The 27,872-nt window shown below is 34.5% G+C and overlaps 1 protein-coding gene across 2 annotated transcripts in view; it reads right to left on the minus strand.

Moving 5' to 3' along the window:
- LOC129004851 (uncharacterized) overlaps positions 1–27,872 on the minus strand; it is a 64,490-nt gene that overhangs the window by 6,302 nt on the left and 30,316 nt on the right. Inside the window, exons 7-11 of one of the 2 annotated variants that reach the window (XM_054433523.1) lie at positions 27,130–27,403; positions 26,024–26,128; positions 14,939–16,406; positions 11,561–11,758; positions 412–516 (exon numbers count right to left, since the gene is read on the minus strand). In XM_054433523.1, coding sequence (XP_054289498.1) covers positions 422–516; positions 11,561–11,758; positions 14,939–16,406; positions 26,024–26,128; positions 27,130–27,403 — 2,140 coding nt within the window. In that variant the 3' untranslated portion in view covers positions 412–421. Of the gene's footprint in view, positions 1–411; positions 517–11,560; positions 11,759–12,188; positions 16,407–26,023; positions 26,129–27,129; positions 27,404–27,872 lie in introns of those variants that run through there. The other variant, XR_008491774.1, reaches the window with a different exon arrangement.

A 27,872-nucleotide genomic window follows, 5' to 3' on the forward strand; every position in this document is an offset into this window, starting at 1 on the left:
CCTGCGCTCTAACCACTAGACCAGCTCACTTCCTTGCGATAGCCTTTGAAACATTTTGATCATAAAATCCCAGCTCGAGATCCATTTTCTGACTTAGTGCTCAATTCCTTGAGCTTGGAGCCTATGCACGGCTTGAATTGAAAATCGAGCCGCTCGTACACCTCTACATCTAACATATTCAAATTTGTGTACTACTTTTGCGATAGCATCTACGGCATCCCCTAAAACAACCGCTTCCGTGGCGGTTGCCCCACCCAAGCAATGGCCCAATACACAAGATCTGGCTCATAAGCTTCAATGCAGAAACAGGAGTAAAATTTTTCTTAAGAACAAGGACCCATGAACATGTTGCCTGGGCCGTATGAGGATGAAAAAGTAGCTTAAAGATCTGACAAAAAGCTTGTTACTTACAATTTTCTTATCATCGCCTCCTTTTGCTGCGTCTCTTCTTAACAACTGGTTGAGGTGTTAGTTTGGGTGGTGAAGGCGAAGGCTGCCGGGTTTTCGACTTTGATCCTACACACAAGTCAATTATTAGCAAATAATAATTAAACTAAAAGTGAACAGCAGATATCATCATGAAAAAGCAAATTAACAACAGAAGACTCACTCTTAACTAAAATCATGAGCTTTATTGTCAGTGACATTTTTACAAGGAATAGATATAGACAAGAGAAAACCACCTCAGCTGCTCAAGCAAAATCAGATCTCTTTTTTCCGTCCTAAATTAAATACCACCCCCCTCCTCGCAGCAAACCTGCAGACTTTTCACTCAAATGTTTCTATCAGGTCAGAGTTATTCCCTATTTAAATAATATCAGGTTTAACAAGGTTTGCTGCTACAAGGAGGGCAATACCTATTTTTTTAAGCTCTTCAAAATAAAATAGTTTTGATGGTCAAAAATGAGAAAAAAAACTATTTCTACAGAGTACAGGGTTAATCCCCTTTCTTTACAACATATGTACATATTCTTTAATGAATTTCCTATATAGGGAATAAGCTATTACTCATGGTAAGACCTGGACCGGGGACCGATTTACTTTTTCGTTTTGAGGTCCCCAGATGCCAAAAACACCCTCCGTTCAAATTCATTATATGTGTGTGTGTCTGTTAGCGCGGTAACTCAAGCAAAAATGATCCGACTTTGATGAAATTTGTTACAAACTTGTAAACCTATGTTTATACGAACGAGTTTATTGGAACGAGTTCGCGAACCAGCATGATCGGACTATGGAAACGTTGATTTATGGGGGATTTTATGGGTAAAAATTGGTTTTCCCCATTTTTGACACAAAAACACAAAATTGATAGCTTGTGAAAGTCTACAAGATATGTGCTCAATATGTGGTTGCCAGTTTAACTTGTCATAAATATAAATTCCTAATAACTTTGAAAAAAAAAACTTTGCATTTGAGACCAAATCATCAGTAATTACACCACCTACAGTCCTTAATGTAAATAACATTTTTTTGAGTTTTTGATCATTAAGTAAAAATGCATTTGCTTTAAACCAAGTCGCAGTGTCTTTCAAAGTTGTCTGGACAAGTAAATTGAGCTGAACAAAGTCATCAGAAATGTCTACAAAAGTGGTATCATCCCAGGCAAAGTTATAAGCCATAACAGAGACTTTGTACGAACAGAACTAGGAAGATCATGAATACTATTTAAGAGCAGCAGCAGGGGTCTTAAAACAGATCCTTGAGGGACTCCGTATTGAACCAAGATTTCCTTGAAATGCTCACCATTAACTGAGACAGTTTGAAGTTTATTTTTAAGATAAGATTCAAAAAAGTGATTGAATTACCAGAAAACCTGTAGTAGTTAAGTATTAATAAAAGATCATCATGGTCAACACAATCAAAAGCCTTGCTCAGATTACACATAGTGACCTAAGCATAGGCTTTGTTCTCAAAAGTCATGAGCACTTCTCTTACGAGCCAATCCACGGCATCGATAGTGGATTTTCCTTTCCGAAAACCAAATTGAGAAAAATTTAGAATGTTATTAGCTTCTAAAAAATAACTAACTTGATCATACAAGACTGCCTGTGTCCATATACAAAACTGTCTGTATCCATATACAAGACTTCTGTATCCATGTACAAGACTATCTCTATACATGTACAAGACTATCTGTACCCATATACAGTCTAACCTTGATATAACGAACCTCGATATAACGAATTCCTTGATATAACGAATTTTTTTTAATCCCCTAGAACTCTCCATAAGACACAATGTATATTTTACCTCTACATAACGAACAAACCATAACAACAACCTTGATTTAACAAATTTTTCGTGATTTCGGCTAAAATAAGACACCTCAATATAACGAATTTATCATTGTCAGAACCTCTACATTGCGAATTTAACCTCTGCATAACGAATTGTCTACGTCTTTCCCTTGATATAACAAATCCCCCACCCAATTATTGTTTTGGGAAAATCTATTTCTTTATCAAATGAAATGGAAAGGTCACGTCATCGCTTGCGCTAACATTCGTCTGCTCCGTCTTACATCTCTGTCTGCTGTCGCTGCGCGCGCTATGTTGCAACTGAGAACTGATTTCATTCACTGAGGACTGATGACGACGTAATGTTTAGTAAGCTGTGATTGGGTGATATGGGATAACTATGGTGAATTGTACAATTTTTGGATAAAGAGAAACGTAAGAAAGAATATAAAAACCAAAACCAAAGAGAAAGAATAGCAACATCGTTATTTTAACATTCCTTTTACGAGTGTTTTTATTATCCTTAAGTTGGCTGTGATTATACACTTTTATAATGACTTATCTAATAATTTATTGTTTTCAATACGATTCGTTTCAACTAGCAACACCAATGCTATAGTTAATGATTATTATTGACATTCCTCTGTTGTGATAAATCAGTACTGTACTGTAAGTAGCCTACCGGCCTATCGCGAGCAGTAGCTTACAAAACTTTCTACCGTTTTGTTTTGTTCTTTACATGGTTTATGACTACGCAAATACAGTGTTTGGCTAGGTTTTAGGAGGGTTAGAACAAGCTGTGATTTTAATCTTACAGTTTTTAACATGTACCAAGGTCAATGACATTGTCATGATTGCGCAATATTCATAAGATCCCTCCCATTTATTATGCCGGATAATTTAGGTTCTACTGTATAATGTAAACACTGTACTGTAAAGTATTGTAGCCTATGCTACTTTAATTATCCTGTATTTTAATGAGGTCAAATCTCGACCTATATTGACCGACGCTGGTTCTGAACCTCGACTTAGCGAAATTCCTGCAAACCTAACCTCTATATAACGAACCTCGTTTTAACAAAATCCTTGATATAACGAATATTCAGTTCGGTCCCTTCAGATTCGTTATACTGAGGTTGGACTGTACAAGGTCTATGTATAGATATGGATAGTCACGTATATGGACAAAAATAGTCTTTTAGATGAATACAGAGAGTCTTGTGTTCAGGGTGAATAGAAAGTAATAGCCTCCCCTTGGGCTATGCCAGTCTTATGTATATGGACACAGATAGTCTTCTATATGGACACAGATTGTCTTGTATATGGACACAGATAGTCTTTGACATTGCCTACCCATATGAGTTATTTACATCGACATATATTGTCTCATTTACCTAGCCATATGAATTTTTGACGTCAACAAATACTGTAAAATTTCCTAGCCATATGGGCTATTTAAAAAAAACTGTCATTGGGGAAAAAAGAAAAAAAACGTATCCGGATACGAAGATCCGGATCTGATTTTTTCAAGATCCAGATACGGATCCAGTACCGACATTTTCTTGGATCCCCCTATCACTAGTATCATATTTTATAAATAAATACTACGTAGTTTTTTTTCTTTCTTACTTTTTATCTAGACTCTAGCCCAGAACCATTCTTACACATTACTTCAGGCTATACCTACAGAGTTGCGGTATTATGAAAAAAAATAAAATATCCATTGGTGATTAGTGGTATTTGGACCCAGGACCTCAGGGACCGTAATGCTGCCTAAGTGCTGTGCTCAATCACTAGTAAAGTGACAGCTGGTCTATTAATTATATTTGATTTTGTTAACACATGTTATGATTATTGTTTATTGCTACTATTTTAGTTTACCTAGTTACCTGAATATAGTTAGTAGTACATTTTTATTGTGAAATATTATTTGGCACCCCTGCATGGTGGCAGCATTTTTAGTAACAACCGCAATGTCAGAAATTGACCGGGAATGAAACCGAAATGATGGGAATTGACAAATTGACTCTTGTTGGCCTATTTTTTTAAGAAGTAACAAAAAAAATCTTAATCTGTGAGTACTGTTCATCTAGAGCCACCGGACCTTTTTAATACGTGGGATCCTGCAAAATGGTTTCAATGGATGCGGAGATTTGAATTTATCGCTCAGCATCAGGATTATCAACGAAAGAGAACCAACAGGTAAATTCAAATTTACATTATTGTCACATAAAGTATTTGTAGGCCTACATTGCAAAGCTACTACTGGTGACATTTTCAATTTAATCTTAACCTACAAATTAAATTACAGAAAATTATTGTCTAAACTTTTTTTAGAGAAATTAAAATTACATATAATAGTCCTCCTTAATTTTGTAAATAGTTACTTACAATGTAAAATACTTGGTTTAAAAGATAATTTTTAGTATATTCTTCAATTTGTTTAAATGGATTTGGCTTTTAATGTTTGCAGTTAAAAACTTCATACCCATGTGACTGGGACCTTTTTTATAGATTGTTAAATTATGTATTAGGTATTGAACATTTTCTTTGTTCCTTGCGTAACTGCAGCTGTCCACAAAGATAAAAATTCTTCTGATCTTCTAACAGCAAGCATGAATATTAGAGAGAGGGAAAACTCAATAATCATGTTTTAAGATTGGCTTAGATGAGACTTGAGGCCGAAAAATGTCATATTGCAAACAATCTATATATTTAATACGCTAGGCATATTTTTGTCATAATTGTTTTGGAGCGGTGGTGCTACCGATCACCATGTCCAAGGTGTCGTTAGAAAGGTCTTGGCATGTAGTAGTTTTGCCATCAAACAAAAAAAACTTTGGAATTCCATCAGGGCTCTGCCCCAGTGGCCTTCAGAGATCCTAAGTTATTCTTAGGGAGAAAATGTTTGTTTACATTTGAACAGATGAGTACTTTGAAATTGACACTAATATTTGAAACAGCTGGTTGTGCAAAAATTGGAGACATGTGCTATAAGGATTTATTAGATTAGTTTAAAATATTGATGTTTCACTTTTTTAAACCAGATTTTATTTGCACAAAATCAAAACATAACCAGAAAACGTTCGACATAATGGAGACTAAATGATGTCGACCAGGACAGCCAATAGGAGGAGGCTGACAAACATTAACTGGTAGATGCAAACGAAATACAAATAATGCTATTTTCGTTGATAAAAAAAAAGAAAGCACCCTTCCGTGTTGGGTTTAAGTGTGCTCTCTAACAGCCGCCTGAAGCTTTCACATTCAATTTAGAACTGTAGGATAGTCGCTGCATAAGCTGTTGATTAACAAGATTGGCAGATGGGCCATTATGAACGCAGTTCGTCACAGGACATGGAAAATTTCAAGGCGAATTTGTGGAGGTTTCACCTGATGGAAGAGGAAGTATGTAGATGTGGAGAAATATAAACTACGAGTCCCGCATTTATAAAAATTGTTCACTTCAGGAGACAAATAGGAGAAAACAGGAATAAGTCTTAGATAAGAGAGGTCTATAGATGAGAAAATAAAACATGATGTGTGACAAGGAAGCAATTGAGATGTTTAGAAAAGTAGCTAGGGAAATAGGAAAAAAAGAAAGAAAAGGAATGAAAACTTGCCCATGAAGGGGAGAGGAAAGGTTAGAGTGAATCTCAATTATCGCTATCGCTCAGGGCGGTATATGGGGAAGGGAGTCGTGCTGTTAGGCTTTTGGACACATAATGTGTCTAGACGAGGATTGAAAGTGGCTGAAGCCTAGTGATGTGGGTCGGGTAAATACCCAGTGGGTAGGTAAATATAAATTGGGTATTTACCCCAGGCCCGGGTAAATACCCAAAAACTGGGTATTTATAATTTTTATTAAAGTTAGAGAAGATTCAGATGTTTTTTTGCAATTATTACCCTGTAAGGATAGTAAAATGATGATAAAATGTGTTTTCCTACAGTTACCTAACAATGTACATGTTCTCTCACTGATTTGAGAAAGCAAAGTGGCCAATTCGCTCACCAGTGAGACAATGTTAACATTGTCTCACTCTAATTACTTTGTCTCACTCCAGATTTGCAACGTGAAGGCACGAAATAGTGAGCGCGTAACATGCAGGCAACGTCGTATGCGCGCGAAATATGTTGGCAGCACTTGCTGTAAATCAGCTGGTCAGCTGTTGTACTGTTGTATTTGTCACTTCACATTAAATGTTGTATTAAAAGTTCACTTCTGTGTAAAAATAGGTTATGTTTGTTCATGTTTCTTCACAAATGTTTTTGTTTTATGGTAACTGTAGGAAAAGTATAATGTGCAACTCGTGTTCAAAGTACAATTGCCTCACTCGAGAAACCATTCCTCACTCGCCTACGGCTCGTGAGTAAGGATTTCTCTCGAGTGAGTCAATTGCTCACTTTTCTCACTAGTTGCACAAATAACTATAAACAAAATTTCATATGGTCACTACTAGCATTTTACTTCTGGGTATAATCGCCATAAATACCCAGGTCTGAGCATAAAGCATTATCGGTATAATACCCTGGTTGCATGGTTGCACTGGTCCTGACTACTTATGATTTTGTAATTTCTATGATAGATAAATGAATTTAATTTATTGGAAGTGAAGAAAAATAATTTGTAAAGTAATAATTATTATTTAGAAAGAATTACAGGAAGATATAACCTAGTTTAAATCTTTACACATTTTACACATTTAGCCTATGTGTAAACAACTTGAGAAAATAATTAAAATTCAATCTGTAGGAGATGGCCGGATTTAAAAATATTTTTGTTCTAGATCTTTTGTTGGTATCAATGGTATAAAAAAAAAAACTAATTTCATAAACTTGTGATACAAAACATTTGAATCTACAGTTTAGCACAATATTTTTTTCAAAATTATATTAAGTTAGACCAAAAAACAGGAGTTACATTTTTTTAGTAGGTTTATCTAAATATATTATTGTTTCCAACTAAGTGGTAACACAGAAAAGTTTATTCTGCCATTCTGCCTATGTCAATCAGGCTTAGGTCTGTCTAGCCTTCCAAACCAATAGAAATTTTTATACATATTCATATACAATAGAAATTTTAACTATCATAATTAAATAACAGTAAAAGTAGGTTTAGGTTCACTATTTCTCTGATGAGGTGTTGTCTTGATTTCATTTCATAGGGAGTGTTTAGTTTATAGCATTCTCAATCCCAGGTAGCATCACAGGCTTGTTTTAATCCTGCACATCTGCACACCCAGCCTGTTTATGTTATGGTTATAAATTTATAAAATGATAAAAATTGAAATAGCCACAGCCTTTTTTAATATACTATTTTTTAGTATGTTAAATTTAACTGATGTTAGGTAGGCCTACTCGATTTAAGACACGAAACCCCATGCTTATTTAGAAACTTTATGTATAATTTACAAAAAAAGTGCTAAATCATTAAATAAAAGGTACTAGCAAAGCTTCAAGTTACTGTAAAAGGTGTTATAGACTATCCTAATTTATCATGTAGTGATAACAATAACATATTTAGGGGTAAATATAAATGAATTTCAATTGATTTCATAAATACCCAAAATACCCGGGTATTTTTGGATTTTGGGTATTTACCTGGGTAAATACCCAGGGTATTTACCCCGAGTTTTAAATACCCAGGTATTTTACATCACTACTGAAGCCTAAAAAGAAAGAAGATATTCACTGGGAATTGGCCTGGCAAATAAGTTCCAGACTTAAGCCAGGGGTGGTGGTGGGAACGAGGAGTTAGCTACAAAAAAGTACTAACTTGGTTGAAATTAAATATTTACCTGAGTACCTATTTCCATAATCTTTGAGTCAAATCTTTTTAAGTCATCAGAAATTATGACTGTTATTCGTTTTAAAATAACGCCTGTTATACTTAGCAATTGCTCAAATTCGAGCAACAGGTACACTAGTTTTTTTTTAATTGAATATTTTTCTTCAATCGGCCAATTGACAAACCGTATAGCTCAATTCCATATTTCACTATGAAATAGAAATAGGCTAAAAAGCATTAATCTAGTTTACAAATCAGTTTCAGCACAAGCCTTTAGAACTCACGTCTATTGGACTTTCTCCTGATAAAAGAAGATTTAAGAACAGGTGAAAAACAAATATAATGACTACTTCTCAGTTCATAAAAACCTGTTTCATGAACGAAAAAGGTTTCTCCAAAGAGCTCGTTCTCTTTGGAGAGGATAAAATGAGTCTGTTGACAGCTATAAAAATTATCTTTTAAATTGATAAATTTGAATAGTTGTGTGACAAATCCAACTTCAATACAGATATGTTGATACTGAAATTAGTTTCAGGTTTATCAAACAGGACATTATCGACAAAATTGCAGCTTCAGAAAGATCTTAGGTTAGAAACCATAATAAGTATTCCGCAATCTGTCGCCATTGAAGAACAGCAGGATGCAATTTAACAAGCAAAATCTGGATCCGAGGATGCAGAGGATCATAATGGAGTTATGAAGGTTGCAAGGAATAAAAATAAAGCACAACAACCTTTATTCAAGTAACTAGGTAATTTTTTTCAATAAGGTTTAGTTGAATTTATTTTGCCAAGAAAAATCCCTCAAAACTGTAAAGCGCTTTGGTCACAAGAAATATTTTTAACTTCTTTTTAGCGAATTTCCCAAGTAGGGAATAATTTCTCATAGGGAATAAGCTATTACAGGGTGTCTACTACATTCTGGATAAAAAAGTCATGGACAATTCCCGTACATTTAAGGACACTTTGCTGTAACCTTTGTCGGTGTCATTAGGCCTACCGAATAATTTTCCTGATTTTTCAAACTGTATTAATCTTGTTATTAACTGTAGTTGTACCAGAGAGAAAAGTAAATAATAATAGATAAGAGTTAAAAATTTCAAAATAGAAATTTATTGAAAGTAAACAAGCATAGGCTTACCTATACTATTAGGGAAGAAGTGTATTAGGTATTAATACTATTAGGTGTATTAGGTAAAGCTTTTATAGTGTAACAGAGAAACGCAATCATTGTCTCCTGTGATAGCGACAAATATCTCCATCGGTCACGTAAACTTCATAACATAGCTTATCCGATCCAGGCGGATTAATTTGGCATGATTCGCCCTGGCACAACGTTAGGCTCTCGACTACTTTTGAAAAAAATCCCTAATACACATTGTTACTCAGTTCTTAGTACAAAATCAAGGTATGGTAAGTGGCTACCAATAAGCAATAAGCACAGAGTAAGATTACCTATTGTATTTTCATTTGCAAAGTTAATATCGACACATAGCAATCATTAGTTGTTTATCTAGGCTCAATTACATTTTCTTAATATATTTTACAGCTCTTCCAAGAATCAAAATACCCAGGCCTAGACCTAATTATTTAGGAGGGCCTATATAAACTGAGTAACAAACAATGAGGTTATAATAGCAGCAAAGTCACTATCATCATTCTAGTTCATAAGATTTAGATTGCTTAAAGCATACAACTCAATAAATAAATATGGGAAACAAAATACATTGAAACCTGAACAGCCAACAATATAAGACAAAGATACAGAAAATGCAATGACATAATTTGAAACCAAGCAGGCCTACATAGTGATAAAACATTAATGCAAACAACAATGCTTGTGGTTTTGTCAATTGAAAGATAAAATATCCATAAAAAAGGGTTAACTTAACTTAACAAAATAAGACTGTAGATTATTTACATGTTTAATATGAAACCATAAACAGTTTTATGGCACTAGGCAATGGCCGCGGCAAATTGAATCTTCAAGCCGAAAGTACAAGTAAGAAGTGAAATTTAACAGCCATTATAAAGCTATTATTTTCACGATAAAATAGGTTTGGGATATCATAGTAATTCCTCATAATATAATCTCATAATAAGCCCTAGTAATAAAAAAAGAAGTTGTAAAGGAATAAAAGTGATACAACTTTTATGAGCTAGCTAGAACTGAGTCAACAGTTCTTGGAAGTACTTGACTTGACACTTGATTGTCGTGATAAAATATTAATGGGTTTGAGATTGCTAATGGGATTTTTATTGCATAATTACTCTAGTAATAAATTATGAAAATGTAAACAAACATCTGATAAACCTTTTATGTGCTCCTAACCAACTAGCGATCAATAAAATTATGGCCCATTAAAAATTTAAGGACATAGTCTGGCATTTAAGGACAATTCGTACATTTCATGGCCAGTAAAAAATTAAGTACAATTCCCGGTTTTCCCCGGACTTCCCGGTTGGTAGACGCCCTGTACCGTAGTACTCATGGTAAGACCTGGACCCGGGACCGATTTACTTTTTCGTTTTGAGGTCCCTAGAGGCCAAAAACACCATCCGTTCAAATTCATATATATTTAGGCTATATATGTGTCCGGTAGCACAATAACTCGAGCAAAAAGGATCCAATTTTGATGAAATTTGGTTCTTACATTCATTCGAACGAGTTCGCGAACCAGCATGATCGGTCTATGGGAACGGGGGTTTATGGGTGGTTTTATGGGGTAAAAATAGGGTTTTCCCATTTTTGACCCTAAAAACACAAAATTTCACAATTTCTTTCCAAACCATTTTGTAGAGCTTAAAAAACAAATAATTTTTTTGTACATTGAAGTATTATTGTGCGCCTAATGGTTACAGAGAAAATTCCAAAAATTGTAAATTTAAAATCCCAATGTTATTCTTAAAGAGAAAATGAAAACTGTTGTAGTTTGCTTGTTTATGAACCTATTTTGATCGTATTTGGAAACTACATCCATTTCTTACTAAACTAACATTTTACAAAAAACACTTTTTTACCCTCCCTGTTGCAGCAAACCTAAGTACTCGTTAAACTAATTCTATTTAAATAGGGAATAAATGTGATATTTTTAAGCAGGCATTTTAGTGTAAATCCAATCAGGCTAATTGAATTTCGCTTAGTCTGCAGATTTGCTGCGCAGGCGTATTTTTGTAAACTTTGTACAGTTTCAATTCCCCATGCGCCCATAGAATAAGTAAAGAAACTATTATAACCTCAACTGTTAAAAATATTTTCAAAAGGGTGGGGTTTCTTTTATAAAAGTTTTTAATTTGACCAATTTTATGACAATTATTTAAAATATGTAGTTTCCCGTTTGTATGCAAAACTCAAGGATTTTTTCTTGGTTATTAAAATTCAAGTACAATTCCTAGTTTTCCTGGTTTCCAGGTTGCCTAAAAATCCTGTTAAAAATTTTTCCCTACTGGTACAATAAAAAGCATTTACAAAACCTAAAGTCATGACGAATGCAAGTAGAATTAAGATTCAAGAAAATGTATTGTAAGAAACTTACTGGAAGATGACACAGTTTTGGTTTTGCTCCGTCTTGTTGTTTTAATTTCATCGTCATCTGATTTGTCCTCATGGGTGGTTTGCCTTTCCAGGTTAAATAAAGGCTCATCATCTGAACCAGGCAACTCTTCAATGGTAGTAGTTGCTACTTTCTTCTTCCCATGACGACTGGAGGAATATCGACTGGAGCTGCGTTTGCCTGAAAGAGAATAATATGAATTTAAATAAAACAAAAAACTCTGACCCTTAAGACATATTGTAATAAGTGAACTTTTGTAAAATAAGGGTTATAATTAACAGAATTGAACAGATAGGCTACACAAGCCTAATAAATTCACAATTCGTAATTGGCAAACCGATTCAAAACAAATATGTAAAAGTTGATAAGAGTTGCTTTTCTAACGCTTTGTCATTTATTGTTTTCAAGTTTAAAAAATGAATCAATGAAAGAGGATTAGTAACCAATAAATAAAAACTGAATGTTTGAAAAAATAGTAAAAGTCAAAAGTGTAAAGTTGTTCTAAAAACAAAAAAGTGTACAAACATCAATAAATTTAATGTGTCTGTTATTTTTATAAACTTACATGACTATAAAAAAATCTGAAGTGAAAATATGCTGCAATATTTACCTTTATGAGATATCCGCAGTGAGTTCTCTAACATATTATTTTTAAAATAAAATTTGGCTTTTCTTTAACAGTGTTACTTAGAGATTAACTTTATTAGACTTTAGCATTGAAAACAATAAGTTCTTGAGCAATTATATCAATTTTCAGTATAAGGCAATGTTATCACAACTCTCAAAATGTATAAATTAATAATAACAAACTAAAACGTGACTTTCTTTATATAACAATTACATTTAGAATTACGAGTATTTAAACTGGGTAATTCAACTTATGCTTCATTCTACAAATTCAATACTTAAATAGCTCCTCTTCTTGTAGTTCTTCATTGAAAGCCACCACACATCATGAATTTATAACTCATACAGAGAAGATTGTCAGAAGGACGTGGAGATCTCTTATGTTGTCTTCGGCGAGTTGTCTTGGATTCATTTTTAAGTGTAAATTGATTATACAGCCAAAGTTTTAAAAATTGTAATTTTCTAAGTTGCCAATTATTTGAGGAGTTTTGTGTTTTTGAGCTTTTTGACCAAAAACCATTTTTATGAATTTTTATTATATTCAAAAACAAAAATATCTGGTGAAGGCATAGTTATAGTTATGACAAATTTTAAGATCGTTCAAAATTATTAGCATAGTGTTGAGCTTTGGAAAGTTTGGTTCAATGTTTAATAATGATCGATATATAAGAAAATGTCATGCCTTGTTCAACATGTTTAGAGTTTCCTATTGAAATGGTGCTAAAATAATTAGTTTTAAATAAACAGTATTATCCTTTGTGAATCCTCTTGTGTGTCCAACAACTGAGAAAGCCTATGTATTGAAAACCATATCACACCGCAAACCATGAATAATAATTAATAATTAATGAATAATGAATAATAATAAGCATATAGTTGCCAGTTATAATTAAGATGTGTCAAAAGAAAAAGTAAGTAATGAATCCTCTCAAACAGGGGGGTTTCATTCATGTTCAATGATCATAGTCTTCAATTTCTTTCAAATTGAATCCAACAATTTATCCAGTTTTCTTGCATATGATGACTTCCTGATGACCTCCTTGGTGTATTGGGCTGCATTATGACATTTTCACACCATATTTCAACATCTTGTGTTTTATTATGTTAAATACATTAGTATATCTTTGGATGTTTAAAAAGTTAAAGTTACACAACTGACTAGCTTTTAAAGAGGCGTATTTGAAAAGTTAATGCTACTAAGTAGTTTTTTTTAATTGTGTTGAATCAAAATTATTCGTCCTTTAAAACTTTAAGTATGTAGACTTTTCAATTCAAGAAAAATATTACCATTTATAATTTTAAAATAATTTTTTTTAAATTTGTTTTGTAATTTTGGATGAAAAGGGAAGTTGAAGGTAAGTTGCAGCTTTTGAAATACTGTACATAGTGCACAATTTGACCCCTACTTCAGACTCCCATGTTCATGGTAACTTGTTATCACCACTTTGACTTTGTTTTTCATTCCTCTTGAAGTGCAAGCATTTTAATTTCAACATTTCTTAATAACATAAGTTCAACCATTTACAAGCTGCTAATAGGAAGGCACATGATTAGAAATTGCAGCTAGAATCAAATCAACACCTTAATTTTAGTCAGTCAACAATTACGTATTGTAAGTTTAAAAAATGATTAATCTTATGATGCATCTGCTATTTCAGTCTTATTTTTAAAGAAATAAAAAACTATCTAAACAAACGTTAAATAAGACTTAATGGTTATCAGGTAACAAATGTAACTGTTTGGAACTAGTAAATAAATACTAATTATGTAAGCCTTCCTCCAGTTTCTTTAATTTTTTTAACCTTTTCTTTTCTTTCCTTTCATGTTTTCGTTTCTTCCTACTACACTTTCTTTGACTTTTAGGAATGTGTTCACTCGGTAAGTCTGATTCTACTACCGACTCACCATACTCTGAAGGGAACTCACTAAGTACACAATATCTACCATCTATTGCCTTGATTTTAACTGGTGAAAACCTGTTATAACCTACAATAGCACTAGGGCTGGAAGATTTTGTGATGTCAGTCATCAAGAGAGAATTAGCAAAACCGGTTTCAAGTTTCTCTTTACAACTTTTTGACTCAGTACTTTTGCTTGAACAATCAAATTTGTCATTTTGACAGGCCTGTTCTGTGTTGGAGTATTTTTCAATTGTAAAAGCTTTCCTTTTTTTAGGAGGGAGACTTGCATACTCCTTTTTCTTTTCAGAACATTTAACAGATTCTGGTTTGTCAATCGTTGGAACAGTTATTTGAAGTTGATTACTTTCATCCTTGTCCTTTTTTCTTTTAATTGTTGTTCCAATTTTATCTTCTAAATTAAGACTCTCAGAGGATGGCAAAGTATCTCCAATAGATTTTAACATACTTTCATCTCGGTCATTACAATACAAAATCTTAGAAACCATGTCTTTAATATCTGTTAGGCCTATGTTTATTTTGTTTTTTTTGTCCACACACTCAACTATTCTTTCTTTTCGCAATTTAACAATTTTCTTATGGTTCCTTTTTATCTTACGAAGCAATCTCTCACAAGACCTACAATGACATCTATCTGAGTAGTCTGGGTAACATTCAATGCATAGATCCTTCAGAGGGTCCGGAACAGGGTTTGTTTCTAATATATTTTCAGCTTTTTTATAAAAGGTTTCCTGGTTCACTTGGTGCTTTATATAATTTTGATATTCTTTATCTGTAGTGTTGTGTGATTTCTCATCAAAGATAATTAACATACCTGGAGGACGAATTTTATCTTCGGAAACATCACAAACTTGATCATGTGCAGTTAACACTTCTCCTCTTGATAAAGGAATAGTTAGCTCCTTCATCTGACTGAGTTTTGGATCCTCTTGGTTTAACGTTTTTTCCTTCTTGTCTTGAGGATGAGGGTCTACATCCCGAGGGCTGGGTGGGGTAGATTCCAAGGCTTCTTGCTGTAGCCTTGTCGACTCTAATGAGGTGTCCAGAGGACTTTGTTGCAAAGAATCACTTGAGGGAGTCAATGCATCAAAATCTTCGTCGTTCTCTGATTTTGACTCTTCCGTTTGCTCACGGAAAGCTGGTAGTTTACCGCCACCAGCAAACCTCCTGCGATCTTGATATCGACTATCATCATCCGATCCATCGTCAACTGGGGTTGGATCAGATAATAATCTTTGAAGGAACATATCATTGCAGGCATAGCTGTCCTGTCTTCGTGAGAAAGGTACATAACTTTCGGTTGACGGTGTAATGGAATATAAAAACTGATTATCAGGGGACCCAGATACATTTTCTTTAGTTTTGATAACATTGGAGTCATTAAGAACAGTGCTGTCAATAACTATTTGTCGACGATCGTCTTTCATTATTGATTCTTCATTCACTACAATTTCAGCATTACAAAAAGATGTAGAACCTTTAGTAATGCCAATCACACTTAAAATGTCATTTTGTACCATTTTACTGTCTGTGTCAAGAAACAGAAAAGAACATCCCGAATCTTGTTCAATGTCTGATCCAATTACGACTTCTTCAGCAACAAAGTTTTCAACAATTGTGGTATCTTCTAGATTTGAACTGACTGTTGTAGATGGTATAGCTTCAATATATTCTACTTTATCATCAGTTTCACAACTTTCTTCCCCTGCTTTTGTCACAGTGGGTTCTTGCCCGCTAGGCTCTGCCATTGAGATGGTGGGGTTTCGGGGTGCTCTTACTGGGCTAACTTCTGTGAAATTTTTTACGCTGTCAGTTATTTCTCGACATTGTTCTGGTTCTACTGTGGCACAGGGTTTGGGTTGCTTCATTTCAGGACTGTTGATAAAAGACACCAAAGAATCTTCAGATTTTACACACGAAACAATTGGATTATCTTCTTTTGTAGATACAGAAGTTATGGGAATTGTTAAATCATTTCTAATAAAATCCATAACTGCATCCTTGCCAGAAAAATTTTTCATAAGGGTATTATTGTTTGGTTTTGTAACTTTACGCTTCTTTAATGAAGTTTTCAATACACCATTAGTAGGTCTATCTTTTAGAGTCTTCTTAGGTTTTTCATTTCCTTTGGTCCTCTTTAAATCGACAATAATATCCTCGTCTTCTTTTGTTTCGATAATATCCATAGGAATTAGTAAGGAATCAAAACAGTCTTCTTCATTATCAACCAGATTGTTCCACATATCATTCATTAGATCATCATCTGGCTGCTCGTTTAAATCCTGTAACAGAAAAGGGATAAAATGTTAGCTTTGTACGAATAAAATGAAATAATTTAATGTTATTGTAATATCTATCTACTAGAGATAGTATGAAACATAACTCCGAGGAAAACAATATTCCGAATAATTCTAGTTACATCTTGTTGAGTTGTTTAAACACTTGTTAGAAATATCTAGAAGAAAAGACGGATGTTTATCTCGCCCTACTTCATAAAAGAAATATATCCCGGAAAAATCTTGGATCTCCAGCTCAAAGATTAATGGGGCGCAGAACAAGGACACTGCTCCCTAGCACAGATAAAATTCTGCAACCTAAAATAATTCAAAATGTTCACAATGAATTGAAAAATATTCGGGAAAAATCCAGACAATACAGTAACAGAACAAAAAAGAACAACTTAGAATTTGAAGAAGGAAAAAAAGTACTGTATAGAATAGAACACAGAGACTGGCAGCCAGCTACAGTCTTAAGAAAAGGTCCGGAGCCAAGATCATGCCTTATAGAAACTCCAGATGGGAATATTTATCGAAGGAACTCTTGGTTTATGAAGAAACGATTTTATGACGTTGAAGAACCGGCAGGAGCAAGTAAAGTGAAAGGAAGTAAAGCTGGAAATGGAGTTAAAGACGTAGATAGTAGAAAGTCATCATGAAGAGTAAATCCTCCCAAAAGACTTGACTTATAATTGAAAAAGGGAGATGACATATGACTATAAAGTCATATGGTTGTTAATTGTTATTATATTGTTTTTGTAAACAAACTCACTTGTAGTTCATAAAATGGAATTCTTTATCTAAAGATTTAGTTTTATTTTAAAACAATGTGATGGTTCAAATCTTTAAATTAAATAATATCTATCTATATATTAATAGGCAAGCATGTTTCATTAAAACCTTTTTTCTCAGCTTGTGTGCATCGCAGGGAAAATCTACGCAAACTGGTGGAAAGATATTTTCCTCTAGAAGTGCAGAATCCCTTCAAAAATTAAAATAGGCTCAAATATAAGCACAAAAAATGGATTTGAAATAAAAAAAAATAATATGGGCTTTATGGCTTTATGACGGTGACAAAATAATAACGAGATATAAACAGAAAATCAAAACAAATGGAAGAAATTACAATCACATGTTTTAACATTGTTTCTTCATAATATTGCCAAACGGCTATATCATTTTCCAAAATAAACTTAACACACACTTTTTATAAAAAGTTCTATATTTCGGCATTAGCCTTCTTCAGGAACAAACAAACAATAACAAATTATTACAAGTTATAACATGTTATTGTTTGTTTGTTCCTGAGGAAGGCTAATGCCGAAATATAGAACTTTTTTTAAAAAAGTGTGTGTTAAGTTTATTTTGGAAAATCACATGTTTTAATTACAACGTAGGGTGAAAATAGAGGAGCCGGTACCTTTACATTCCATCCCCATGTTAAAGTTGTCACCAGTTTTTTTTCTTTAAACTCGTCGTAGTTGATGTGAGCTACCAACAGATTGCGCTGATCTAAATGACTAATTTCTGTCAAATACACAATGTTTTTTACCAAGTCAAACTTATAGAATGACTTATTATGATATATAGCAACTGTTACGACCCATCAACTTTGTCAGCAACAAAAAATAAGGTACAAAATAGAATTTAGGACACGCATTCGGTAACTGGCTCTCACAACTACATGTTTTTAATTTTAAAAAATGGCGACAGTTGGTCAGTAGAAAATGGACAGTAGATGGGATACTTCAGTATCCAATAGTCAATATGTGTAGGCCCACATTACATGTTTCTGGTCGAGTTTTCGACCACTGGATGACCACTAGTATATATAAATAAATCAATGGACTAACATAAATTCAAGAACGGAGGTAAATTGGACGTCACAGCAAGAATTCTTCAGTAAAAAATCAATAACTATTTGTAGAAATGAACGTCAGGCGCGCCATTTGACAGAGCGTCGGTAAAAGTACAAAATATCCAAAAAACACCACCATGGTGTGCATGTCGTGTAGGATACTCGTTTCGGGTACGGTAGTGTAAGGCAGTCAGACAGAGAATGCTGAGGGAGTGAGTTCAGTTGTACATGTGCGGGGAGAATAGACTACGCCGACGCTATTTTGAGACTTGAGACTCCATGCGTGTGCGTAGTGACTTATGACGCTTATACTATCACCATTCCACCAGTGTTTTTTACTAAATAATAGGGGTGTGCGATGCATCGAAAATGCATCGAAATTTCGATTCGATTCGATGCAGCATGCATCGAAATCACGATGCATCGATTTGGTCTCGATGCATCGAAAAAGACCGATGCATCGGTTAACTCCCGGTGCAACGATTACGTCCCGATGCATATTTAAAACTAATTTAGGACTCCAAAATGAGTTTTAGATAGGGAAATGTCAATTATCGCTACCACCTACCACCGATACTCGGACATTTTCCGATACTAGGAATATCGGTATCAAGAATCGATTGCCAAACATCGATTTCGCCCGATTCCGCCGATACCGACAGCCGACAGGGATGGATAGATATTTTATTTCAACATTTATTTATTTGATATATATTAGTTTTGTAATCACGCTAACAACTTTAGTAACCAACTTAGCACACTATTTAGTTCAAAACAGCTAAAGTTTATTTTCAGCTGTTCTCTCTGCAGGCAGATGATATTGCACAACACAATACAATCTACATTTCAAGATGTCAGACAGTCAGAATTCAGTCTCAGACAACCGGCGCGCGAGTGTCCTCAACACGAAATTATACTAAAAATGTCTGTACCAATAAGTCAGACCTTTTCATGTATTATTTTTATTTTTAGAACAAAATAAATAACCTAAACTTGTCTAAATGTTCAGTTTCATCCCTGCATTACGCATCATTAGAAAAATTTGATTCAATTACAACATCGAAGTCAGAGGGTTAGGCTTGCACTTGCCTATTGCACCAAAAAGTAGATCCATATTATATCTGTACTATCTACCTAGTTTAAGGGTTTAAGTGAAGTTTTAAGTGCTACTATAACATAAGTTTTGATTGAAAAACACCATACGCATAGTCCATGTTGATTTTGTAATATTATAATGAATGGTAAATGTTGACCATCTAAGATAAATCAAAGTATGTAACAAGAGTTCTTATTGGTCGAGAGGCCACACTGCACTGTCATGTCAGCCAATCGACGTTCCGTTCGTGTTTCAATGGAGCAAGTGACGATTGCTAAGATACATTGATAAATATCAAGAACCGTTATGTAGGACGTGTTTGTTTGTAAAGAGTATAAAATTAGGTTAAAGTTTAAAACGGTGTGATTTTCTTTTGTCTTACAAATACCTAGATTTGACAATAAGGTTATAAACGAGTATTGTCGCGTTGTTGTTCCTTGTTTGTTTACTTCTTCAGATTCCCTATCAAACGCCCCTATCTGCTATCTCTCTCTCCCCCCCTCTCTCTCTAACGTACTGATTAAACAAATTGTGGTTGACGACTTTTGTACTTAAGATTCCCTGTGGTTATTTTACTTCAATCAATCCCATAACCTTTCTATCGTTTATCAAAATAATTTTAATCTGTTTTGTATTTTATTTCCTTTAAACCAACCCCTTATAACATCAGTATTTTATAGAATAAAATGTTTGTTTATAAAGTTTGACTGGCCACACAATTTTGTACCTATTTTATTTTGTATAAAGTAACAGATACTTTGATGATTATATATACATATATACATATATATATCAATAAGTGCTGCGTGCTGTAATGAATGCTTTTTATTATCAAAATAAGTAATCAATTATAAATTTTTGATAATACATGGGTCATTGAATAATGTCATGTAGTTTCCTATTTGTAACTTGCAAATAATAATAATAAAATAATTCAATAATTGATAGTTAATTCTGGAAAATGAAAAATAGTGAACGCATTCATAAACCTGTTGTCAAAACAGCAACGCAGGTGAAGGGTTTATTGTTTCAGAGGCTAGGCAAACTGGCTGGCAAACAAAGTAGACAGACTGAGCCACTTCCTAGATGACGAAAGACCAGACCTTTTAATAGTAACGGAGCATGGCCTACCTCAAGACAACCTTAAAAAAACCTGCATTGAAGGCTACTCACTGCTAGGCGGCTTCTCAAGGAAGGAACATATAAAAGGAGGAGTCGTAGGATATGTAAAAAACGGCCTAGAGAAAGATATCAAGCTAATCAGAACCAGTAAAGATGAATCCGAGCTCAAATGTGAAACAGCACTCTTTGAAATTAAACTCAGAAAGCAAATAGTCCAAGTATTAGGAGTCTACAGACCACCCAGCGCAAAATTAGAAGAAGCAATTAACATCCTAACAGAACAATTAGACGACACTCTACATACACACAAACAAACAGTTCTCATGGGAGACATAAATGTAGACAACCTTACAGAAAATAATGATGATGCAAAACTAGAGGAGCTTCTAACCAGCTATGGCATAGTCAGGATGATACTACCACCCACAAGAGTCTCAAAAGATTCCTCAACATCAATAGACTGGATCTGTACAAATATAAACTCAGAGCTAATACAAACTTCTGTTGTCATGTCAGGACTCTCTGACCACTCAGCACAGTTTGCTACAATTAACATGCCCAAGCCTAGCCATAGCACAACAAATGAAAAAAAGAGAATATACACCAAAAGAGGGATGACACTTCTCAAAGAAAACCTGCTAACACAGAATTGGAATAACGTTCTGCTGACAGAAGATGTAAATCAAGCCTACAACAATTTCCACAACACCATACAAACAGCTCTCAATGAAACCTGCCCCCTTAGAACTGTAAGAAGGCGACAGCACAAAAAAAGGCAGTATTGGGACAATGAATGCACGAGGCTCAAAAACAACTACATTAATGCCTTGGAAAAAGAACAACGTACAGGGCGAGCGGAAGACAAAGCAGAGACAGCAGCCAAGAAAAAAGAATATGACCTAAGACTGAAAACCCTCAAGAAAGAAAACACTGCAGCACACATCAACCAAGCACAAAATAAATCAAAAGCTCTGTGGCAGGTAATAAACAATGAAAGAAAAGCAGAAAGAAGTACAGAAAACCAGCTAATGCTTCAGATAAATGGAGAACAAATAAGTGACCCTCATGAAGTAGCAAACCACTTTAACACTTTCTTTGCCACAGTAGCAGACAGGACACTCCAAGCCAACAACACAAACCCAAACAGCATCCCCCAAGTCATACCACCCATAACAGACCACAACCTACAGTTTCACCCAACAACACATGCAGAAGTAATGAAAGCTATAGACTCCTTAAAACCAAAAACTTCCTCAGGCATCGATGAAATATCAGCAAAAATTACAAAAAAATGTAAAGAAGCACTTACCGGCCCGCTCACAAACATAATCAACAAGTCCCTGAACCAAGGAGTTTTCCCAACAAAATTAAAGACAGCTAAAATATATCCGAAGTATAAAAAAGGACCAGAAACTGACACTGGAAGCTACAGACCAATCTCACTCATTCCCACATTCTCAAAAATAATAGAAAAAATTGTTCTCCAGAGACTACTGACCTACCTTGAACACCACAACCTTCTTACAAACCAACAGCATGGATTTTTGAAAGAGAGATCAACAGCAACAGCCCTGATACAACTTATAGAACATATAATAGACAAGCTGGAAGAGGGCTGCATGGTCACTAGTCTATTTTTAGACTTCAGCAAGGCGTTTGACTGCCTAAACCATGCCCAGCTACTCCAAAAACTAAAAACCTTGGGCATAACAGGAAAAGAAGCGAATTGGTTTGAAAGCTATCTAAAAGATAGAAAACAACTAGTTGAGATCAACTACACCAACAACAACACCACTCAAAAAGTCCACTCAAAAACTGCTAATGTAATAAGAGGGGTGCCTCAAGGCTCTGTGCTCGGCCCAGTATTATTCCTCCTTCACACAAATGACTTGCCAGACTGGCTTCAAAGCGACTGTCATACAGTCATGTATGCAGACGATACAGTCCTCACAATTACTGATAAACAAGCAGTAATGCTAGAAAGAAACACAACCACCTATTTCAACCAAACTAAACAATACTGCTCAGAAAATGATCTAGTCCTGAATGAAACAAAAACCGTACAAATGGCTTTTGTGACCAAAAACAAGAATACACAACTAATACCACTGCCTCAAGTAGAATTAAAAGAAACAACGAAGCACCTAGGTGTTATGATTGATTCAAAACTAACTTGGAAACCACATGTAGACCAACTTTGCATGAAGCTTTCTTCAGGTATCTACGTGATTCGCAGAATGAAGCAAATAAGTGGCCTGGATGTGGCTAAAGTAGCTTACTTTGCCCTTTTTGAATCACACCTGAGGTATGCCATAACTACATGGGGAGGAACAGCGAACACAAACATAGAAAGGGTCCTCAAACAACAGAAAAGAGCGATCAGATGCCTGGCAGGCATTCACTATCAGGAAAGCTGCCGAGAACACTTCAAACAATTCAAAATCCTCACTGTAATATCACTATACATACGTGAAACAATCCTGCACGCAATAAGCTCACAACAAACAAGACACCAGGACATACATCAGTTCAACACAAGGCATGCCTCAAACTTTGCCTTGCCACCACATCATCTCAGCCTATTTGAAAGGAAACCAGCGTACAAAGGAGCTTTGTATTACAATCATCTACCTGAGCAGCTCAAGACACTACCACTGCCACACTTCAAGAACAAATTGACATCATGGCTACAGGACAGACCATTTTACACAGAAGCCGAATTCCTAAAAAAAACAGCACCAATGGATCTTCCCCTCAACTCTACAATGTTGTAAATAGTTTTAAGTTAACCATCAAAAATTTGTTGACGCATTACTATTCTCTATGAATTATGTAAATAAAGAAATATTGTCTATTGTCTATTGTCTAGGGTGTTTCAAGGACAAAGTGTTGGGCGTCCCGGCTTAGGGGGGGAGGGGTGGTGGTTAGAGGGGGAGGAAACTGGTTTTGGCTATTTATTTATTAGTTCACCGACCCTTCTAGACAACAAAATTGAGTGACAGTGACAGTGTTAAGTCACCATGTTCTGTATTTAATTTGTTGTTTACTTTGTGTGTTATTCTATTAATTTTAGTGTTTTGTTCTATTTCCTCTTGGTCCCTTGCAAATTGTATTATCAATGCTAAATAATTGTGGTCAATTCAAATTATATTTTTGATTATTCAAATCTCCTACACAAAAAAACAAAAGTCAAACCAGGCAAGGAAAAAACCTGCTATTGTAATCCCCATACCCAGCCATTTGCAAAGTGGTGAAAGTCTAGTCTAATCTAAATATAGCTCAAAGGTCCCTTCCCTTCCCCCCCTTCCAACCCCCTACTCAATGTTACTATTCCGCTCATTTCGAGGTCATTGCACAACGCCTGCCTCCCTTCTATTGTTTTGTTTTGCCTTTATAGTGTTTCTATTCTGACTTTTATAAACATAAATTTATTGCTTACGTAACAGTTCAGTAGTGAAATTTTCTATTGTGAAACAGTAGGCCTACTTTAAAACAAAATCACTACCGATCATGTCATTCTATTCTGTGTCAAGTCAGTATACCATTGCCATTGCCACTTGATTGCCAGTCAGTCGCCGGCGACTGCTTTGAGTTGACCTATTCTGTCGTGACAGCTATAAAAATAGGTTAGGACAACTACCTCTTGCTTATTTCTATATTTGTATGACTGTAGAATCTACAGTAATACAAATTATCCATCATTTTATGTAAACACAAGTTACATTTCAACAAATATTGATCTTTTACAATTTTATACCAAACTAGCGAGTTCAAAGATAAGCTCGAGTTTCAAGGCCGTACTTAACTCGAACTCAAAATCTCGAATACTCGCCCATTTTGTGATAATAGTATAAATAAAATTGGATCCATTAAAACCGGATCCAGCCCAAGATCAAGACCCCACTACACAAGTAGTGTAGTGGGGTCTTGCCAAGATCCAATTTTTTGTGGATACGATCGGGCGTCGGTCTAGCCCAGATCCGGCGGATCCGGTAGTCCGATATCCGGATCCGACCATCACTAAAATAGACAGGAAACACTGATTATCAACTTTTTTGGTTCGTGCTGATTTAAGAATGAACCAGAAGTATTGAAAGCCAACAAATATAAATGTGAAAACTAAGTAACAATACTACCGCACGTCATAAAATAAACTCTATTTTATTTAATACAGGTCAATAATAATAAACTTAACGATTGCTTTATTGATATATAGGCTTATTCTAATTGTTAGTGAAGGGTAAATTTCCTTAGGCCAACCATAAAATTAGCAGTGTCCACTAATGAGGTTAGGTCAGCAACTATCCTCTTGTTCATAATTTTATTTAGTACATTTTTTACTTAAACTTTTTTTAAGGTAAAGGATCAGTTACAGAAACACATGTTGTATTTAATTTTTGAAGAAAATCATGCAGTGCTGCATCGAATCGAATCGCATCGATTCGAACCGAAATTCTTTGAATCGCATCGATGCATCGAATCGAAAAAAATATGCTGCATCGCACACCCCTACTAAATAACAGCTTGTATTTAGCAAACCGTAGTGACTAACTTAGTTTAACTCCAAATAGGAAAGTTGTACAAATAATAATTGACATTTATTTGCTACATTAAACTACATAAACTGTTACTGTGTGGTTAATATTTCAACAAAAAAATCCCAAAGCCGATCCACCTACACAATATAACACAACATCAAAAGGGGACCGTAGCAACAAGAAACACTTTCCTTAAGGGGAGTTGAGTGTAATAAGTAGGGATGGTCAAGTCTCGAAATTTCGGGAAATTTTCGGGAATTTTTAAATCTCGTTACACGAGACGAGATTTCTTTTTGGGCGAGATTTTTATCGAGACGAGAAAAAAAAAATAAATAAATAAAAAAAAAAACGCCTGCAGAAAGTCAATGCAATACCTGCAATACAGGAGCGTGTTGTAGTTGCGTTTACTTTGCGAAGGCGTTCTTATTTAATTAATTCTTCAAACGTAAATATTACTTTAATTATTTTAATAACATTTGAAGAGTTTTTTGTTAAGTGTTAGCAGTGTGAGGAATGTTTTATTACTATAAAAAAAGTCAAAACAAGTAACTATTTTATAAAAATTAATATTTTATTTTATGATTTATTTTATTTTAGGATAAGTTGAACTCTATCCTAACTGATATCACTATGTTTCCTAATCGTAGGCATTTTTAATAAGTTAGACGTGATTAATAAAAAAATGTTATGCTGATGTTTTTTAATAAAAGATTGTAAATATTCTTGCCTATTATCATTATTTTTGTATTTAAACAGTCATCTAACAATGTTTCAAAATCAGGTAAAAATTCCGAACATGCATTTCCCGTTGTGTATGAGAAGGGAAATCCCGTCTCAATCTCGTCTCGAAATCATATGAGAAATAAAAAATCTCGTCTCGTCTCGTCTCGAACTAAAAATCCAATCTTGTCCATCCCTAGTAATAAGATTAGCTCGCTGAGCCTGTTGAAAAAAATATGGTAGTAATTTATGTTTGATCATTGATAGAAACATTTAAAACTAAACTCACATCGTTGTCATCGTCTAAGAAGCTTATTTGCAGGTCATCATCAAAGAGTAGGCTTCTTTCTAAGTCCAAGTTTGGTTGCATCTTTTTCTCCTCTTTTAGAAATACCTGAACAGTACAAAATTTGATCTTTTCAACTTATAACAAATATTTTACCCACACATTAAAAGGCTTGAGTATGCCAATTACCTAGCTGTACTCTCTTAATAGATGGCATAAACAGTTTGAGTTTATACCAAATGTTGATCATTTGTGAAACACAAGAAAACCCATGTCTGTATTAGGATGAATCATACCAAAAGTGTTCTTATATGATTGTGGAGCATATTGTTATAAAAAATTCAATTTACAAAAGTCCATTGACTATACAGAAAACCACCCAACCCCTCTAACAGACACTTGGATCATACCAATATCGTTATCTATATATAAAGCCAAAAGTACCCATGAACTTTCGAGAAAACTACAAGTCACACACCCATAAACCATATTCTTAAAATGTTCGTCATTACGAGAAACCTTGCGCAAAATTATCAATTTTTTCTTAAATTGCCCTTTAAGGTTGTAATTGCTTTCCAAAGGAAATTTTCCATACACCTAATGCTAAAAGTACCTCAGCTGTATTCATTTGTATGTTATTCTTTCAATTTATTACCTTATTATAATCAGGTGAGATTATTTGTTTGTATTAGTATTCTGTTTTGTTTATTTCAGCTTAACATAACCAATCAATAGTTGTATCAAAGATTACATATTGCGTAGCATATGTAATCTTTGGTTTTATTAATACTTTATGATGTCAAAGGGGTGAAGCTCGTGGGTAACAACTAGTTGTTAATAGTACCTTTTTAAAAGTGTCAAAAAGGTCATGTTAGCCTGTAGTGAAGTCACAACTTCAGACAGTTCATAATAAAACTCAAAAATATGTCGGGCGAAGCCGACAGGCAACAGCTAGTTATTTATAAATGGTTATTCAACCTTACTGTACTCAGGTTGTGGAATACTTGGAGCAACACAAGGGTATGAGCAGTGCAATACTTACAATTTGACACACACAAAATTACTATGAAAATAATGTCAGTTTAACATGAGCCTGTAAATGGACTTACTTGTGCTTTTTTCTTCACATTGAAGGGCGATTGCATGAAAAACAATGTGATTCTGTCTTTTTCCGATTTTGAGACATAGGGGAGAACGTTGGAGAATAGACCAGTCTTTAGTTTCTCAGTAAAGTCTGGTGGAGGAGTCAACTTAGTTACAGCTTCTTTGTTGATTGTGGCATAATGATCCTTTCCTGCTAGCTTCTTCCACAGCTTAAAAGACAAGATGTAGCGAATGTATGAGGCTTCATACAGCCTCCCTGGTCTTTCTCTTAATACCCTCCTACAAAATCATATGGAACACTGAACAGGAGTCTTTATTATTTAAATCTGAAGAGAAATACATTCTTTAATATAGAGCTGAAAAACCGTAGAAATTGTCTAGAAAATAATACAAATTTAAGTGGTAGAATGGAGTCAGATGCCTTGTGTAGCCTTCTTACTATTTAAGACCATTTGTTTCTTTAACCAAGACTATTTATTGGAGGCCCAACAATCAAGGTTTGCTGAGTCCAGTTTAAAACCATCAAAGATTTTCTTTATTTAGGATCATATAGGTTGCCACTTTTGTTAGACAAAGACTATAACCATTTAGCTACTCAGCTAATCCACATTATACAGGATGTTTAGCAACTCTCTTAAGGTATTATTTCACGGTTTAGAAATAATTGAAATATTTACCTGTCTACAAGTCAATGATTTACTCACAGGGTTGCCATTTTGTATTTTTAAACGTTAAATAATATTTATTC

This window comes from Macrosteles quadrilineatus, unplaced genomic scaffold, assembly GCF_028750875.1.
Source record: "Macrosteles quadrilineatus isolate MER2022 unplaced genomic scaffold, UCM_ALF_1.0 Scaffold_12__1_contigs__length_5162894, whole genome shotgun sequence".
NCBI classification, from domain to species: domain Eukaryota; kingdom Metazoa; phylum Arthropoda; class Insecta; order Hemiptera; family Cicadellidae; genus Macrosteles; species Macrosteles quadrilineatus.